The sequence below is a fragment of the Electrophorus electricus genome, chromosome 25 (genome assembly GCF_013358815.1).
Source record: "Electrophorus electricus isolate fEleEle1 chromosome 25, fEleEle1.pri, whole genome shotgun sequence".
NCBI classification, from domain to species: Eukaryota; Metazoa; Chordata; class Actinopteri; order Gymnotiformes; family Gymnotidae; genus Electrophorus; species Electrophorus electricus.
The window spans coordinates 792,501-810,000 of record NC_049559.1 but is presented as its reverse complement, the minus strand read 5'-3'; the positions used below and the strand labels follow the sequence as shown (position 1 = coordinate 810,000).

General features: G+C 51.7%; 1 protein-coding gene across 1 annotated transcript in view; it reads right to left on the bottom strand.

The window, feature by feature from the left end:
- igsf3 (immunoglobulin superfamily, member 3) overlaps positions 1-17,500 on the bottom strand; it is a 73,257-nt gene that overhangs the window by 23,044 nt on the left and 32,713 nt on the right. Inside the window, exons 3-6 of the mRNA XM_035522888.1 lie at positions 10,660-11,079; positions 7,387-7,773; positions 6,001-6,408; positions 3,669-4,079 (exon numbers count right to left, since the gene is read on the bottom strand). Of these exons, the coding sequence (XP_035378781.1) occupies positions 3,669-4,079; positions 6,001-6,408; positions 7,387-7,773; positions 10,660-11,079 (1,626 nt within the window). The remainder of the gene's footprint in view (positions 1-3,668; positions 4,080-6,000; positions 6,409-7,386; positions 7,774-10,659; positions 11,080-17,500) is intronic.

The following is a 17,500-nucleotide window of genomic DNA, read 5'->3' as shown; positions in this document are numbered from 1 at the left end:
CTCCTCTGAGTGACGACAGGAACCACAATAATAACAATTTAATAAATAAATATATTATATAAAAACATAAAAAATAAGCAATTCATGTGTAGTCTGGTTTTCTAGAGGTCCTGATGGTGTGCGCGTATCCGAGACCCATCCAGCACAAGAGTGAGCATCATTTTATCATGTATGGTGGGCTACAGCGGGTGGATCAGAGGGCAGTGGGAGTTGCCATGGCAGCTGAGACAGGTCAACTCAGATCACTGTACTGAGGGCAGAACGTGCTACTTTTTATGCAAGAAAAACATTTTAGGCGTCAGGGACCAAACCGAGTTGACTTGTGGCACGCTTGGCAAAGAACAGATGAAATTCCAATCGTATCACAGCACTTAAAGACTCTAGCAGAAAAACGCAGGTTACAACTAAAAATATTCAATAAGACAAAGAGAATATTATGAACGCTTGTTCAAATCATCTGTTGAAATTCCTGCTCCTCAAATCCAGACATTCCTAAAGAAGATTTCACTCCCTACACTATCCGAGGACGTTGGGGGAAACTCTGCAGGCAGGTTTCTAACTGATGTCTTGGATATGATCGCTACTCTTAAAATAGGAACAGCCCCTGGGCCTGATGCTTTTATAAACATTTAAAGACACAACTGTCAACCAACGTTTAAACATGTTTTCAGCCCCTTATATGGAAAAAGTACAGACTATCATCAATGTTCCTCATATCGAGCAAGCCGGCTGGAAAACGACTAACCCCGTCTCAACCTCCCAGGACAGACAAGAACTCACCAGTGACACCAGTGGCAATAAACCACTCAGAGGTGTAGATGGATAGTGGGAAGGCATATAATCAGAGAGTAGTAGTAGTTCCCTCCATCTTGCAGACTTTAGAAGACGAAATGGTTCCCTGAACCACCACAGACTCGAAAAAACAGGCGGATGATGCCAAATCCCCAACAAACTCCATCCTAATCTCTAATCAACCCAGCAGTCCACAGGCACTGTGTTCAGGCTGAGAAAGAGATTTTGGCGAATCCCATAGATATGAAATTGCCATATGATATAAGAATTATGCGCAATATATCAGTCTGCTCTAGAGAAACTAAAGAACTGCCGGTTAAAATACTGCATCTACTACACTGCACACATCATGTCCTCAGTAAGTGCAACCTTCTGAAACCATCAGCCTGTAAAACACAGAAAACACACTAGTGTTTAATCCCACTTGTTCCGGTCGCGCACAGTAAGTACCTCTTTATGGATTGGGGTTGACATTTGAGAAGATGTCTACCTGGACCACAGAGAGTGAATGGTGCCTCTTTATACTAGGAAGGTTCAAGACACTGTTAATCTCATACCTCACCAAATCCAGATTACTCGCAAATGACTGTTTGTTGCACATAAGTGTATTTTGTGAATGTTGTCATTTAGATATACTTTCCGTCTTTTCTCCTAAAGTTTGGATTTTATTACAAAACTTACTCAAAACAACACAAGACAAAATAAACAACCACCACCACCAATAACAACAACAACAACAACAACAAAAACATGAATTTAAAGTGATGCTGGCTCATGACTTTAATACTTGTAACTGATTCATAAAAATTGTAACAGTCATAAAGCGATTTTTAAAAACAAACAAACAAAGAACCTTTAACACATATAGGGCCTTTAACACACACATATGGGGCCTTTAACACACAGCTCTAAAAGTCCAATAGATTCCAGTGTCATTGCCCTTCAATTTTACCAAATTTTAGCACATTTAAAACAGATTGCTGTTCATTATAAAAACACATTTTCTGAGGAATAGTGAGTAAAAATGAGTAGTGTGTGAAAGTGTGTGTTTGTTAGTATGAATGTCTAAATGTGTGTGTTTGGGTGTGTGTTAGTATGAATGAATGAGTGTAAGTGTATGTGTTAGTATGAATCTTTGAGTTTGTGTGTGTGTGTGTGTGTGTGTGTGTGTGTGTGTGTGTGTGTGTGTGTGTGTGTGTTGACAGGGCAGAGAACAGGTCTGTTGCGCTACTCGTGTTCTGGGTCAGAGCCCTTAACACAAACCGACACCTGACTACCACACACACACAAACCGACACCTGACCACCACACACACACACAAACCGACACCTGACCTCAACACACACACACAAACTGACACCTGACCACTGACCACCACGCAGGGCCCAGAAGCAGACATGCCAAACATACACAGGCAGCCAGCAGATGAACCAGGCAGGAAGAACTGTGCTGCTGATGAATGAGTCATAGTGGTGATCCTGAATACTAAAGCTGAGGGCAGAGGAACAGCTAAGTGGGACGAAGCAGAAGAACAGCTGAGGGGCAGAGGAACAGCAGAGGAACAGCAGAGGAACAGCTTAGTGGGACGAAGCAGAGGAACAGCTGAGGGGCAGAGGAACAGCTGAGGAACAGCTAAGTGGGACGAAGCAGAAGAACAGCTGAGGGGCAGAGGAACAGCTGCGGAACAGCTAAGTGGGACGAAGCAGAGGAACAGCTGAGGGGCAGAGGAACAGCAGAGGAACAGCTGAGGAACAGCTAAGTGGGACGAAGCAGAAGAACAGCTGAGGGGCAGAGGAACAGCAGAGCAACAGCTGAGGAACAGCCGAGGGGGCAGAGGAACAGCAAAGCAACAGCAGAGGAACAGCTAAAGAACATCTGAGGAACAGGCCAGGGGCAATTCTGAACCTTACAGAAACACAAGCTTGCCAAGACACCAAGAGCTTCAGCTAGCCAGAGTAACGCCTACATACACACACGCACAGTTAACATACACACGTAGTGGAAGGACAGACCTTGTGAGGAACGTAAGATGGTTAAGATGGTTGTTGATCCTGATTTTAATACAACAGTGAAATGTTTATGCAGATTGTGAGTTACATCAACTGAACTGTTTACTCTGAAAAAAAAGTGTGTGAGCGTGCACGTGTGTGTGCATACATGCGTGCGTGTGTGTCTGTGTGTAAGAGAGAGGGTGTGCCTACATGCGTGCACGTGTGTGAGAGAGGCTGTATGTGTGTGTGTGAGAGGGTGTGTGTGTGAGGGTGTGAGTGTGTGTTTGTGGGTGTGAGGGTGTGGGTGTGAGGGTGTGTTTGAGGGTGTGTGTTTGAGGGTGTGGGCGTGTGTGTGTGAGGGTATGTGTGTGTGTGGGTGGGTGAGTGTGTGTGTGTGTGTGTGTGTGAGGGTGTGGTTTTTATGACAGTCTTGTCTTGCTTGAGAGAGATAGAGAGCATTTAATGAACTCCTTTTCCCTCTAATCCTTCTCTTTCCTCTCTCTCTCTCTCTCTCTCTCTCTCTCTCTCGCTCGCTCTCATTCTCTCTCCCCTCTAATTGCTTCTCTCAGTGGGGGGTGCTGGGGCTGGGGTGAGTAGCGTTAACCCATCCCACCCATCCTTCGTCTACGCGCACCCATTAAGAGCACTGGTCCTAGTACACACACACACACACACACACACACACACACACACACACACACACACACACACACAATAAGACTCCAGGAGTGAAACTAGGACACACTGCATTACTGTATGAGGAGACACACATTTTGTAGAGACTGCCACGAACCGTTCCCATGCCTGTGCTCCCATAGACCTCGCAGTAAACAGGAAGCTGTCATTCTCCCCTCCCACCAGCAGGGGTGCCATCACAGAACCCACCTGGCTGCACCACACTGATGCCCAGTAGGTTGGAGGTGCGGTTGGCGACTGTCCGCCACGTGCCATCGTAGTTCCTGCGGTGCAGTGCCGCTGAGCACTGGTACGTGCCTGCCTGCCTCCGGCCGGCCCCGCCCACGCTCAGCCGGAAGTTGGTGGTGTTGGCCGTGCGCTCCACGGAGGTGCGCGCCCCAGCGCCCAGGGCGCTCTCCCCCCAGCGCAGCGTGCCCTCGTGGGTCACCGTCACCACATCACGCGGCTCCCCTCCGCCGCCCTCCGCCGGCTGGAAGCGCCACGTGACGGAGGCAGGCACGCTAGGGCTCGGGCGCGCCTTCACCAGGCATTGCAGGTCAAAGGAGTCTCCGAAGGTCACGCTCGGCGTGCGCGAAGACGCCGACACGAAGAAAGACGACTCTGTGGGAGAGGAAGAGTGGGATTACTGTGCTGCCGTCACAGGGCACACCACCGCGCGTGGACACCCCTGCTCTAGAGCCCAGGACAGGCGTGGACACCCCTGCTCTAGAGCCCAGGACAGGCGTGGACACCCCTGCTCTAGAGCCCAGGACAGGCGTGGACACCCCTGCTCTAGAGCCCAGGACAGGCGTGGACACCCCTGCTCTAGAGCCCAGGACAGGCGTGGACACCCCTGCTCTAGAGCCCAGGACAGGCGTGGACACCCCTGCTCTAGAGCCCAGGACAGGCGTGGACACCCCTGCTCTAGAGCCCAGGACAGGCGTGGACACCCCTGCTCTAGAGGGACAGCAACAACTGTGCAGTCTAACTTCATTTGGAAGGTCTTTAATGTCCTTTAATTACACCAAGGGTTTGGTGGGGTGGGGAGTAGTGGGGTGTGGGGGGGTGGGGAGTAGTGGGGTGTGGGGGGGTGGGGATTAGTGGGCTGTGGGGGGTGGGGAGTAGTGGGGTGTGGGGGGTGGGGAGTAGTGGGCTGTGGGGGGGTGGGGAGTAGTGGGGTGTGGGGGGGTGGGGAGTAGTGGGGTGTGGTGGGGAGTAGTGGGGTGTGGGGGGGTGGGGAGTAGTGTGGTGTGGGGGGGTGGGGAGTAGTGGGGTGTGGGGGGGGGTGGGGATTAGTGGGGTGTGGGGGGTGGGGAGTAGTGTGGTGTGGGGGGGTGGGGATTAGTGGGCTGTGGGGAGGTGGGGAGTAGTGGGGTGTGGGGGGGTGGGGATTAGTGGGCTGTGGGGGGTGGGGAATAGTGGGGTGTGGGGGGGTGGGGAGTAGTGGGGTGTGGTGGGGAGTAGTGGGGTGTGGGGGGGTGGGGAGTAGTGGGGTGTGGGGGGGAGTAGTGGGGTGTGGGGGGTGGGGAGTAGTGGGGTGTGGGGGGGAGTAGTGGGGTGTGGGGGGGTGGGGAGTAGTGGGGTGTGGGGGGGGGTGGGGAGTAGTGGGGTGTGGGGGGGAGTAGTGGGGTGTGGGGGGGGTGGGGAGTAGTGGGGTGTGGGGGGGAGTAGTGGGGTGTGGGGGGGTGGGGAGTAGTGGGGTGTGGGGGGGGAGTAGTGGGGTGTGGTGGGGAGTAGTGGGGTGTGGGGGGGAGTAGTGGGGTGTGGGGGGGTGGGGAGTAGTGGGGTGTGGGGGGGTGGGGAGTAGTGGGGTGTGGGGGGGAGTAGTGGGGTGTGGGGGGTGGGGAGTAGTGGGGTGTGGGGGGGTGGGGAGTAGTGGGGTGTGGGGGGGAGTAGTGGGGTGTGGGGGGGAGTAGTGGGGTGTGGGGGGGAGTAGTGGGGTGTGGTGCATGCAGACATGACACAGATCCTTCAGTAGGAATGTGGCTCTGTGTGAGTCTGGTGACACCACAGCTGTCTGAGACACTCAGCACTCTCTAATCAGAGCTCATTACAGGAAGAGCGGAACGGAGGGTGTGTGTGAGAGGAACACACACACACACACACACACACTCACACACACACAAAGACTGACAAACAAAATTTGTCTTTCTGAAATACACACACAAACATGTACATACACAGGTACAGAGACACACACACACGCGCACACACACACACACCCCCAAACATGCACACAGTCACACAAGCATACACACACAGCGGCACAGATATACACACCTTCACACACACACACACACACACACACACACACCTGACTCATCTGATTCATTCACTACTTTCTGGACATAAAGCTCAGAACCCTGGACTCACGAGTCTCAGCACATGGGAGGACGAGCCAAGGAGACGTTGGGAGAGAAGAGAAGACATGTGTGTGTGTGTATGTGTGTGTGTGTGCGCATCTCTGTGTTGTGTTTGGTGAGGCAGCAGCCAATCACACGCTCCTCCCACGGGGCGTTCTACATCTCATGTTGGCTCTTACCGACGGACTTGACGGTGATGACCCTGGTGGCAGAGCCCTCCCCGATTGGCTGCCATGAGCCGTCGGGCGCACCTCCTCCCTGCAGCCAGGAGGTGGCGCTGCAGCGGTACTGGCCCTCGTCAGCGGGGAAGGCGTCGCGGAGGGCCAGGGTGAAGGCGTCGGAGCGCACCCGTTCCATGTGCACGTGCCCGTAGCTGTGGCGCTCCAGGTAGGCGGGACCCGGGTGCGCTGTGCCATCGCGGTCCACGGACGCTATGTCCACGGCGACGCCGGTGCCGTCTCGGTTGGTCCACTGCCAAAGGATGGACAGGGCACCCAGCGTGGAGCTGACGGAGCAGATCAGGAGGACACGCTCACCCTCCATGACCTCGGACGAGTCGGTGGACAACGACACACTGACGTTGCTGCCTGAGAGGGAAAGAACACAGTTAGAGGGGGGCGGGAGTCCTGAACCCTTCCAGCCTAAATTAGCACTCAAGGTTGCTGGTTTAGGTCATGAATCTGGAAAAAAATGCATTTCGAATGAGAACATTTTTTGAATGAATGTTTATGTGCTCATTACTGCATTTGTATCTCCAATACACAGCTACCAAAAGTTGTACTCCATTTAAGTCTAAACCCAGGGAACCCTACAGTTCCTTACAGGAGAGCTTTTCCTGCTAAACTAAAAGTCTCTTGTGAAAAAAGACGATGAGATGGGCCAACAAAGGGCTGTGGCGTTGGTGGACGCTCCCTAAGGCTGTGGCTGTGCCGTTGGTGGACGCTCCCTAAAGTGGGCATTGCGCACCCACATCTTGCGTCCTCTCTCCAGACTCCCAGTGCGGATCAAAGCTTGCTGTTCTCCACGGGGGATTCTACACACACACGCACACACACGCGCACACACGCACACGCACAGGAACAAAATCCCCACAAAAAAGACGAAAGACGCCTGGTCATGTCTCCTCCTCTGTGCCGATGTGAGGTGGAGTAGACGCACACATAGCCAGCACAGACGGAGGTGTGCTTCCTCAGTGTGCTCCTCCCTCTCTCTCTCTCTCTCCATCTCTCCCTCCCGCACCTGTCTGCTCACTAGTGTGTTAAACATGTTCTTTCTCTCTGTGTGGTTGGTGCTACAGCTGCTGTTTAGCAGGGGGGGAAACAAGACCCCCAACTCCAATCTGTCAGCCGGTTTTCTGTGTGTGTGTGAGTGTGTGTGTGTGTGTGTGTGTGTGTGTGTGTGTGCGCGCGTGTGTGTGTACGCGAGTGCGTGCGTGTGTGTGGGTGTGTGTGTGTGTGCGAGTGTGTGTGTGTGTGTGTGTGAGTGTGTGCGTGTGTGTGGGGGTGTGTGCGTGTGCGTGTGTGTGCGCTTCGGAAAGCTCCCGTGACCACACCAGCACTGCTTACTCAGGGGGCTGACGGTGATTTGGACGTTGCGAGACCTCTTGCTACGGTCGATGAACTCCCCCGTGGGTGTCTTCTCACGCTCCGTCACCCTGCAGATGTACTTGCCCGTGTCGTCGGGCTGGAGGCGCTGGAGCCGGAGCAGGTGCACAGAGGTGCTCTCCTTCCGCACGGCCAGCAGGCCAGCGGCCTCACGCTCCACGTAGTTGGCCCCGATGACTGGCACGGCACTGGGCCCCACCACGGCCACAGGCGAGCTGCTGAAGACCCACGACACCGAGAAGTAGCGCTCGGCCACGTTCTGGGCGTCGATGGAGCAGCGAAGCTCCAGCGGCTCACCTGCCGTGTAGGCCCGGCGGTCCGTGGTCACCTGGATACTAAAATCGCGATCTAAGAGAGGGAGGCAGAGAGAAGGAGAGAGAGAGAGAGAAGGAGAGAGAGAGAGAGAAGGAGAGAGAGAGACAGAGGGTTTAGCACTGTACCAGGCTGAGTTTTTAGTTTATCTGTGAAGGGAGAACACAGATAGTGGATGTTCGTGTTCATGTGAAGCTCCAGTAATTATCCCTCATTCTCAGAAGAAGAACTAACTGTCTGCTGTCCAATTAGCAGCTCAAAGTTACAAGAGCACTTATTTACATAATAATGTCCTACACGATATGCCCCTAATAGAAAAACACAAGCAAACAAATCAGGACAGTCTCCCCTTTAGCTGTTTGTAGGTCGTGGGCCGCCGACAGACATGTGCAGTAGAACACATGACACGTTTCACACACACACAGTGAACACAAACAGGCTGGCGGGGACGAGTGTCTCGGGGAGACTCTTGGGAGCAGGGCTTGGACGCAGTAGGACGCGTCTGTAATGAAGATCTCCTAAACTCCAGGCAGAAGGTTCAGACGGACGAGACGTCCTCGGCATGAACGCTGCTAACGACCGAACCGGCGGCGGCACGCCATCCCCGGGACGCAACACTCGCACGAAGGAACCAATCAATTAGAAAAACCCCGAGTTAAAGATCACATGCTTCACTTCAAAGACTAACAGCGAAGTGCAAGATTATCATATTAAGGACAACGACAGGTTGGCTCTTACTAAGATGAAACATTATGTACATAAATATTTAAAACCATCGCCCTACAGGCTGTTTCTTCGCAATATTACACAGATATGAACGTTTCCTACTCTCAACACAGTTTCACTTCCATTGTCAGTAAACACTAAAGTGGAGGAAGTCTGTGACTACAGTAATGATGTCAGCAGTCACGTGACCCACCTGATCAAGACCTCGCCAGCTGAGTGGTGTGTGTGTGTGTGTGTGTGTGTGCCACACAAAGCCAGTGAGAGACCACTGGAGGCAGGCTTTCCCTGCTACCTTAGAGGAAGAAAAAGTCACTTTTAGGGGCCCTTTGAAAACCGCACGTGTGTGTCTCCATGAATTAATCATCAGCTAATTAAAGGAATGTTTACACATCCGCGCCCCCCTGAGGCCCAGTTCAGACGTGAGCTGTTCGGTGGGACAGCGTCACCTCGGTCCTCACGCCGCACAACACAGCTCTGTGCACCAGCTGCTCAAAGCATGCTTGTTCCTCAAAGGTCGGCTCAAAGGTCAGGTCAAAGGTCGGCGCGTTAAACCCGTAAGACTGGCACGACCTCGGGCGACATCACTCGAGTCAGGGCCGACACCCTGACCGCGCAGCCCAGCTCCCATGCGCAGCTCCGCGGCCTTCTGCCCGCGCGTCCCAGAGGTCACGGTGCTCGTCTGGCCGTGGGGTCATGGTGCCCTGCTTCTAACGCACAAGAGACCCGCTGTGGTGGGAGACCCTCCAGCTTCGACACCCTTACCAAAGACATCCAGCCTTCCCATCGACGTGTCCCACGCGTCGGGCTGAACTTTCGGTCCGGAAAGGGAGAGTGGAGACCGAGTAATGGCGGCTCCGCACCCCCTGCTTGGTCTCCGATTCTCTACACCCTTATCCTGGTTTCCCAACGGTCCGTGTGCAGTAGCTGTGGAAGCTAAGTGAGAACGGGAATCACTCAGCTCCCACAGCTACTGCACACTGCTGAAGTTCAGCTGTCTACAGCTGGAGCGAAATGGATTAGGCAGCAGGTGAATATGGGAAAGGTGGACGCGTCCTTCACTGAATGGGTCCAGCTGAAGATCTCACAGCCAACTGCACCCCACGGAGACAGTTCCTCAGCCCATGACACCATGCCGTACCAGGCGCCAACATCGGACACGTGCACATCTGATGATGAGACCGAAGGGTTTTGACCTTCAATCCCTGTGGAGTCAGTGATCATTTCTTCACAGGCTCCAGTGACTCAGACGAGCAGCTTCTCAAATAGCAATGTGGACTGAACCAAACATCTCTGAAAAAACCAGGAGAAACAGGGCAGCGAAGCTATAAGCAACAGCCCCGGATCAGTGACACCCCAGCCCCTGGGGGCAGGGGGCAATATCACATAACGGGGCAATATCACATAAAAAACGACGGCAAAGCCAGGCAGGGCCTACATCACAAACGGGCGGAAACCAACCACTCCGACTGAGTCATTAGCATTATACCATACCTCATCTGCATATCTCCGCCCACAACATGACGACTACCTTTGCCGAGGTGTGCCACTGTTTTCTTGCAAGAGCCACGCCCACTGGTGTTATGAGGAAGTTATGAGCTAAACACAGGAAGTGCTCAGAGGAGCGGAGAGGAGGACGTTTATTTCTGACAGAAACACCCCAGCCACAGACGGCCAGAACCTGTGTGTGTGCCAACCAACCTGGGTCAGTACAACACCGGACTGGCAACCGAACGCATCCTAACAGAGCGACCAATACCAACCGGGCAAGACTGAACTGTAGAGGAGAGAAATTATTTTAAAAATAATTACGCTAGCTACTGTGTGCTCGCTTGCCTGTTTAGCCCTGGGTAACACTGATGGCTGAGATTATATATCGGAGGTAATTTTGTAGTGAATTATTGCCATGACTTCCACTGCTGCAGGGTCCACAATAACAGTTAACACTCTTAGTTTGTTGAATGTGTGGAACTTCATCTAATAACACATGGATAACGTAACAATATATGTTATAGTGGTACGCCCAAGTAATCAGGACTGGGAGATGTGAACGTGCGTCAGGAGAAAATGTGCCTCACACCCAACTGGGATTTGGCAAGTGGGCACGACGTGTATGTGGGTATGTATGTAGGCTATTGTGTGTACGTATGTTAGTCAGACAGTCCCCGCATATCTCAGACTGTTCCAGTGTCCACTTACCTGTGGGCTGGACTTTGACAGTGGTCTTGTCGGACTGCTTGCGTGTCATGGCGTACCAGGAGCGGTCTGGGTCCTGAATCCACTCGGAGGCCTCACAGTAGAGCTGGCCCTGGTCGCCGGGCTGCAGCCTGTAGATGGTGAAGCGGTATGTGGAGGAGCTGGTCTTGTCCAGGCGGAGGTCTCCGGACGCCAGACGCTGGCGGTACGGTCCGCCGGGCCTCAGCACGAACTCGCGGGACAGGGTGACGAGGTCACGTGGCTGGGTGCTGGGGTCCTCGGGCGGACGCAGGTACCAGCCCACGGCCAGGTGGGTGTGCTGGGTGGTCTGGTGCGTGACCTCGCAGCTCAGCTGGAGGGCCTCTCCTTCCACCTTTGACAGGGACTGGGCGGACGACGTCACGGTAAGCGTGTCCGGAATCACTGCAAGAGGAGAAACGAACATTTTAAACTCACCCCAGATCTGATGCTCCAACCCCCAATCTCTCACTTCCCTGTAGGTCTCTCTTTCTGCGTTCGTCTCTCCCTTCCTCTCTTTTCAGTATCTCTCTCTTCCTGGACGCATCTCTCTTCCCCTCCCTGTGGAGGTCTCTCACTTTCCCTGCACACCCCCGAGTGTCTTTCTCTCTCTCCATTCTCCCTGTGGAGGGAGAAGGCAGCGTGGAAAAAATGTTTATACATGCCTATAAGTGTGTAAATAAAAATGTGTGCAAATTTGTCACAGAACCACGATTCATGTTCAACAAACACACACACCCTCTTCACAATCCCTAAAATTGACAGGATTTTGTGGACATGCTCCCTCTTATCTCTCACACACACACACACACGCACACAGTGCCTGTCTCGCACCTCGCTTGCCTGCTAACGTCCCACTAGAGTTCACCGTTCACGATCGAGTAAGATGCCCCACCGTGACCTCTGAGGTCGGTTCCCCACACGCAAAACGAGAACAAGAACATGTTCAACACGCAGACAGAATCATTTCAGCAGGTTATGAGCATGACTACCGAAATGACAGGGACATATATAGACAGACATACGTGAGACAGAGACATACGTGAGACAGGGACATGCGTGAGACATACGTGAGACAGAGACATACGTGAGACAGGGACATACGTGAGACAGGGACATACGTGAGACAGGGACATACGTGAGACCTACGTGAGACAATGACATACGTGAGACAGGGACATACGTGAGACATACGTGAGACAGAGACATACGTGAGACATACGTGAGACAGAGACATACGTGAGACAGGGACATACGTGAGACAGGGACATACGTGAGACAGCCAGAGCAGATCTGTTCAGGAAGTAAGAGTCCATTGTGTCTGTGGACACAGCCGGTACACGCATCACCACGGTTACGGGAGAGAATGTACACAAGCCTGCTGTTCTAGGCAAGCTTGTGTATTTGGGAGTAAATGTACACTATAAACACACACACACACACACACACACACACACACACACACACACACACACACACACACACACACACACACACACACACACACACGTCTTTGTGCCAGTGGGAGCTTCCTTCAGGCTTGCCTTTGGTCAGAGATTCTCAAAGTACAGGGGGAGAGGGAGGGAGAGAGAGAGAGAGAGAGAATTCTTAATTTCCTTAATTGCAAAAGTTCGTTCATGTTTTAAGTTTAGCTTTGGCAAAATTGTTACTGCATATGGCCATGATAATAATGCTTACTGAACTGAACTGAGAGAGAGAGGGATGAAGTGGTGGAGAGACCAGTGAGGGAGAGAGGGAGAGGAGACAGACAGTGGGAAGCTGAGTTTGCCGCTGAGCCAGGAGACGTCCGCTGGGCTTTATAATAACGCCCCCTGATGTCCCCCCTGGAGAACAGCATTGTGCCAAACGCCCCCCTCAGCGTCCTGCCTCATCAGAGACAACAGCGCAGACAGCACAGAGATCTGGCCAGAGAGTGTGTGTGTGTGTGTGTGTGTGTGTGTGTGTGTGTGTGTGTGTGTGTGTGTGTGTGTGTGTGTGTGAGAGAGAGAGAGAGAGAGAGAGTGAGTGTGTGTGAGTATGAGATACAATCAACCCACTCCATCCCAACAACAAAAACCTGCCGACCATCATCGTAACCATGCCAACCAAAACTGCGAGTGTTATCCAGCCCCAACAAACAAGCAGCTACCATCAGATATCACACGCCACTGAAAGGGCTTGTTACCATAACAACTTCCCAACAAGTGCCATGCTGCAACCACTGTTTCCATGCCAACGCTAAATTCTTGGAGCCGTGATGTTGAGGTGGGAGATCTAGAGTGAAGAGATCAGGATACTGGGAGCTCGGGAGAGACGCAGCAAAGACGACCTCGCGGTCCCACTTCAGTCCAGAGACAAGACGTCTCCGTCCCCCTCTGTCAGACACGGACAAGCCGTCTTTAACCTCATGTCATAATCGAGGGACACACGTTACAGAAGCTGACGTGAGCTGCCCTCCAGGGGGGGCAGGTGCCTGAGAGGGGCGGGGTCTTATTGCAGGCTTGAAGCCCCGCCCCCAACCGCATGGCCGGCCTTCACAACCCAGCATACCCCAGTGGGCTCCACGGCTCCTCCCAACAGTCCCGTTTGAAGTGGAAATGGGACGTCCTCGTCTGACCCGTCCCCTGCCTGGCCGCCCCGCGGGCGCTGAGGTAGCTCCGCTCACGTGTAGAGATGAGTCTAAGAGGAATTAGCCGAGGGTAACCGCCTGCGTCTTCTTACCGGCCCGAGGAATTCAATTAGACGAGGAGTGAAGGATCTGCTCTAACACCTCTCATCTCCGTTACGACATCAAGCAGCCGCCACGGCAGGACGGGACGGCCAATTAACACAATCCCCTCGTTAAGTCAAAGGCAGAAAGAGTTAGGGATTAATTAACAATTAGTGGAGAGAAGAAGGAAGGATAAGTGGGGACTGAGCCCCCCCTCCGCCTCCTCCCCTCACCGAGCGAGGCTACGGACGTCTCTACGTGTCTGTGTGCCTCTCCTCGGGAGCAGAGGAGCAGCTGGTCACGTGTGCTCACACGCAGCCGTTAAGAGCAAGAGAAATGACAAAGAGAAAGAGTGAAGGAGAGAGGGAGAAAGAGTGAAGGAGAGAGGGAGAAAGAGTGAAGGAAGAAGGGGAGAAAGAGTGAAGGAGAGAGGGAGAAAGAGTGAAGGAGAGAGGGAGAAAGAGTGAAGGAGAGAGGGAGAAAGAGTGAAGGAGAGAGGGAGAAAGAGTGAAGGAGAGAGGGAGAAAGAGTGAAGGAGAGAGGGGGAGAAGCCTGAGCAGAGGAGGTCTGAAGGAGTCGTGACCCTGCAGACTTGTCTGGGGTTCCACTTTAAAGTCTACACTCAGCAGGTGATGGATAAGATAGAGGGGGAGCTCGCCTCTACACACACTCACACAGACACACACACACTCACTCACGCCTCAGGTACTCGGCCCATTTCCACTGAAGTCCTGTGACTACCGTACACACTTCTCTCTGCCATGTTGTGGGGAGAAGATTGTCAAAGACAGTAAAACTCATTATGATGCATATGCCAGCAACAGTGTCATACTTACACACACACACACACACACACACACACACACACACACACACACACACACACACACGAGAGAGGAATGAATCTTGCAGAGCAGCTGGTGATCATGTGACATAAGCCCAGCTGGACAAAGGTAGGGACAGAGAGCAGCAGTTTCTGAAGTAGAAAGCTGGGAAAGATAGAGGGAGAGTGAGAGAGGGAGAGAGAGAGAGGGAGGGAGAGAGAGAGAGGGAGAGAGAGAGATGGGGAGAGAGGGAGAGATGGGGAGAGTGAGAGAGAGAAAGAGAGGGAGGGAGAGAGAGTGAGAGGGAGGGAGGGAGAGAGAGGGAGAGACGGAGGGAGGGAGAGGGAGAGAGAGGGAGAGAGAGAGAGGGAGGGAGGGAGGGAGAGGGAGAGAGAGAGAGAGAGAGAGGACAGGGGCTTCACAGTCTGTTATATAAAAAAAGAAAGAGAATCCCAAATCATCTGAAGAGCAGGAGATTGTGAGGTTGGGATCTGGTAATGGATTATATGTCAAACACACCACTGACGCAACCTGAAACACACTCACCAAGAACACAGACACACGCTTAACAGAAAGTCTCCCTCCAGCTTCAGGAAAAAAACACAGCACCATTCAACCACTGAAGTTCCCATCAGCCTTGTGACAGTGGTCCCGGACGTGTGCGCCATGCACGCAGTCCTGGAACGTTGTTATTCCAGGATGTTGTGAAGTCTGCCCAGCCCAGGGAAAACCAGCAGCCGTAAAACCCCTCCAAGCACCCCTCCCCTCTACGTCTGATGTATGTAAGAAGCGAAGGATGGCTATATGTTTACTACAGAGAGAGAGAGAGAGAGAGAGAGAGAGACTGAGACTACAGCACAACTCAAATACAAATCCTTTCATAAAAAGAGGCACACATATGCACACATGGTACCCACTGCTTGGTTGGTACACACACACACACACACACACACACACACTCACACACACACACACTCACACACACACTCACACACACACTCACACACACACTCACACACAGGTTATTTAGCATATTAAACACTCAAAAGTGTTTCAAGCACACACGTCTTTCCGCTCTCACCACACAATGCACAATAACAACACACATCCATGTTTTCTCTCAGTCCAGCCTAGCAGGGACCTCTCAAGAGCCACACCCCCATACCCTGGCTCTACTCCCCCCGTTGGGGTCTATAGCAGTGGGGCAGTGATGGGGCCTATAGCAGTGGGGCAGTGATGGGGTCTATAGCAGTGGGGCAGTGATGGGGTCTATAGCAGTGGGGCAGTGATGGGGTCTATAGCAGTGGGGCAGTGATGGGGTCTATAGCAGTGGGGCAGTGATGGGGTCTATAGCAGTGGGGCAGTGATGGGTCTATAGCAGTGGGGCAGTGATGTTTTAAAATGAATAAGAATGTTTTCTTTGCTTTATTCAAGGTCTGAAAATACTGCATTTAGAAAATACTGAACATTTTATATTCCTGGAAATATTTATATTATTATATTTGGATTTGGGAGGAATGTTGTCAGTAGTTTAAGGAATAAAACAAAGATGTTAATTTTACTCAAACATACCCATCAATAGCAAAACCATTGGGTGGGTCTCAATTTGTTTCCAGAGCTCTCTGTCTGTCTGTGTGTCAGTCTGAATGATGGCTACGTGCGCAGCTCTGTGTGTCGGCGCTATGGTCGGGCCCTGGGCAGAGCTGGTGTGGGCGGAGTTGGCTCTCAGGCCTCTGACTGATGAATATTGATAGTGGTTGAAAGGAGTGTATCCTGTACAGGAAGGAGGAGTCAGAATGGAGAAGAATGTACATCAGACAGACAGAGGGAGTGTGTGTGTGTGTGTGTGTGTGTGTGTGTGTGTGTGTGTGTGAGAGAGATGATAGGACTCAGCATCCTAGAAGACCTGCTCTTGAGGAGGTTGCAGCAGTGACTCAAACAGTGATTACAATGTGTGATTTGATTTGCTCCGATTTGTCCGCATTGAAACATCACACTGAACTCCATGAGGCAGGTCTGCAGTTAAAAAGGAACTCAGGACTCAGGTGTGCTGGTACTGAGGAGAACAGTCCTACCTTTCTATCCCTCTGCCAGTCTCATACACACACCTGCAGACCTGCTCAGCATTTTAAAGACTTTATGGCAGTCATGCTGCTGTGTTATTGGGTGAGGTAGGTGACCTTCTCCACATCAGCACCAGTCTGAGTGTGTGTGTGTGTGAGTGAGTGTGTGTGTGTATGAGTATATTATGAGTGTAGAGGGGTGTGTGTGTGTGTGAGTAGCTTGTGCTTTTATGAGTGTAGAGGGGTTGTGTGTGTGTGTGTGTTTACATTCAGACAGACAGAGAGGTGAAGTGATAGAGAGAGAGAGAGAGAGAGAGGTGTAGGTAGCCCAGTTGCCTGAGTAGCTGTTGTGTTGTGCAGTGTGAATCAGAGGACGACTGCTGTACTGAGAGCCAGAGCTAATGAACTCATTATGAAGGGCTATAACTAGAGTATGACCTCATTATGAAGGGCTATAACTAGAGTATGACCTCATTATGAAGGGCTATAACTAGAGTATGACCTCATTGTGAAGGGCTATAACTAGAGTATGACCTCATTGTGAAGGGCTATAACTAGAGTATGACCTCATTGTGAAGGGCTATAACTAGAGTATGACCTCATTGTGAAGGGCTATAACTAGAGTATGACCTCATTGTGAAGGGCTATAACTAGAGTATGACCTCATTGTGAAGGGCTATAACTAGAGTATGACCTCATTGTGAAGGGCTATAACTAGAGTATGACCTCATTATGAAGGGCTATAACTAGAGTATGACCTCATTGTGAAGGGCTATAACTAGAGTATGACCTCATTATGAAGGGCTATAACTAGAGTATGACCTCATTATGAAGGGCTATAACTAGAGTATGACCTCATTATGAAGGGCTATAACTAGAGTATGACCTCATTATGAAGGGCTATAACTAGAGTATGACTTCATTATGAAGGGCTATAACTAGAGTATGACCTCATTATGAAGTATGACCATTACTATAAATAGAGTATGAGTCAAACTCACAGGTATCGACCTCCTCTGTGCACAGGCTGCATTAACACACACCACAGTAAATTAATGACTCAGAAAAGCAACATCAAAGGCTCTACTGTCAGTGCATGTCCTCCAGACTTCTTCAGCTTTAGATGCCGAAAATTATACGTCATGTTAATAATTTCATGTGGTTTGTGAAGCGAAATTGTCGGCTTTGTTCTGGTCACATTAGCCTCACACGAGGAGCAGTTCCATACA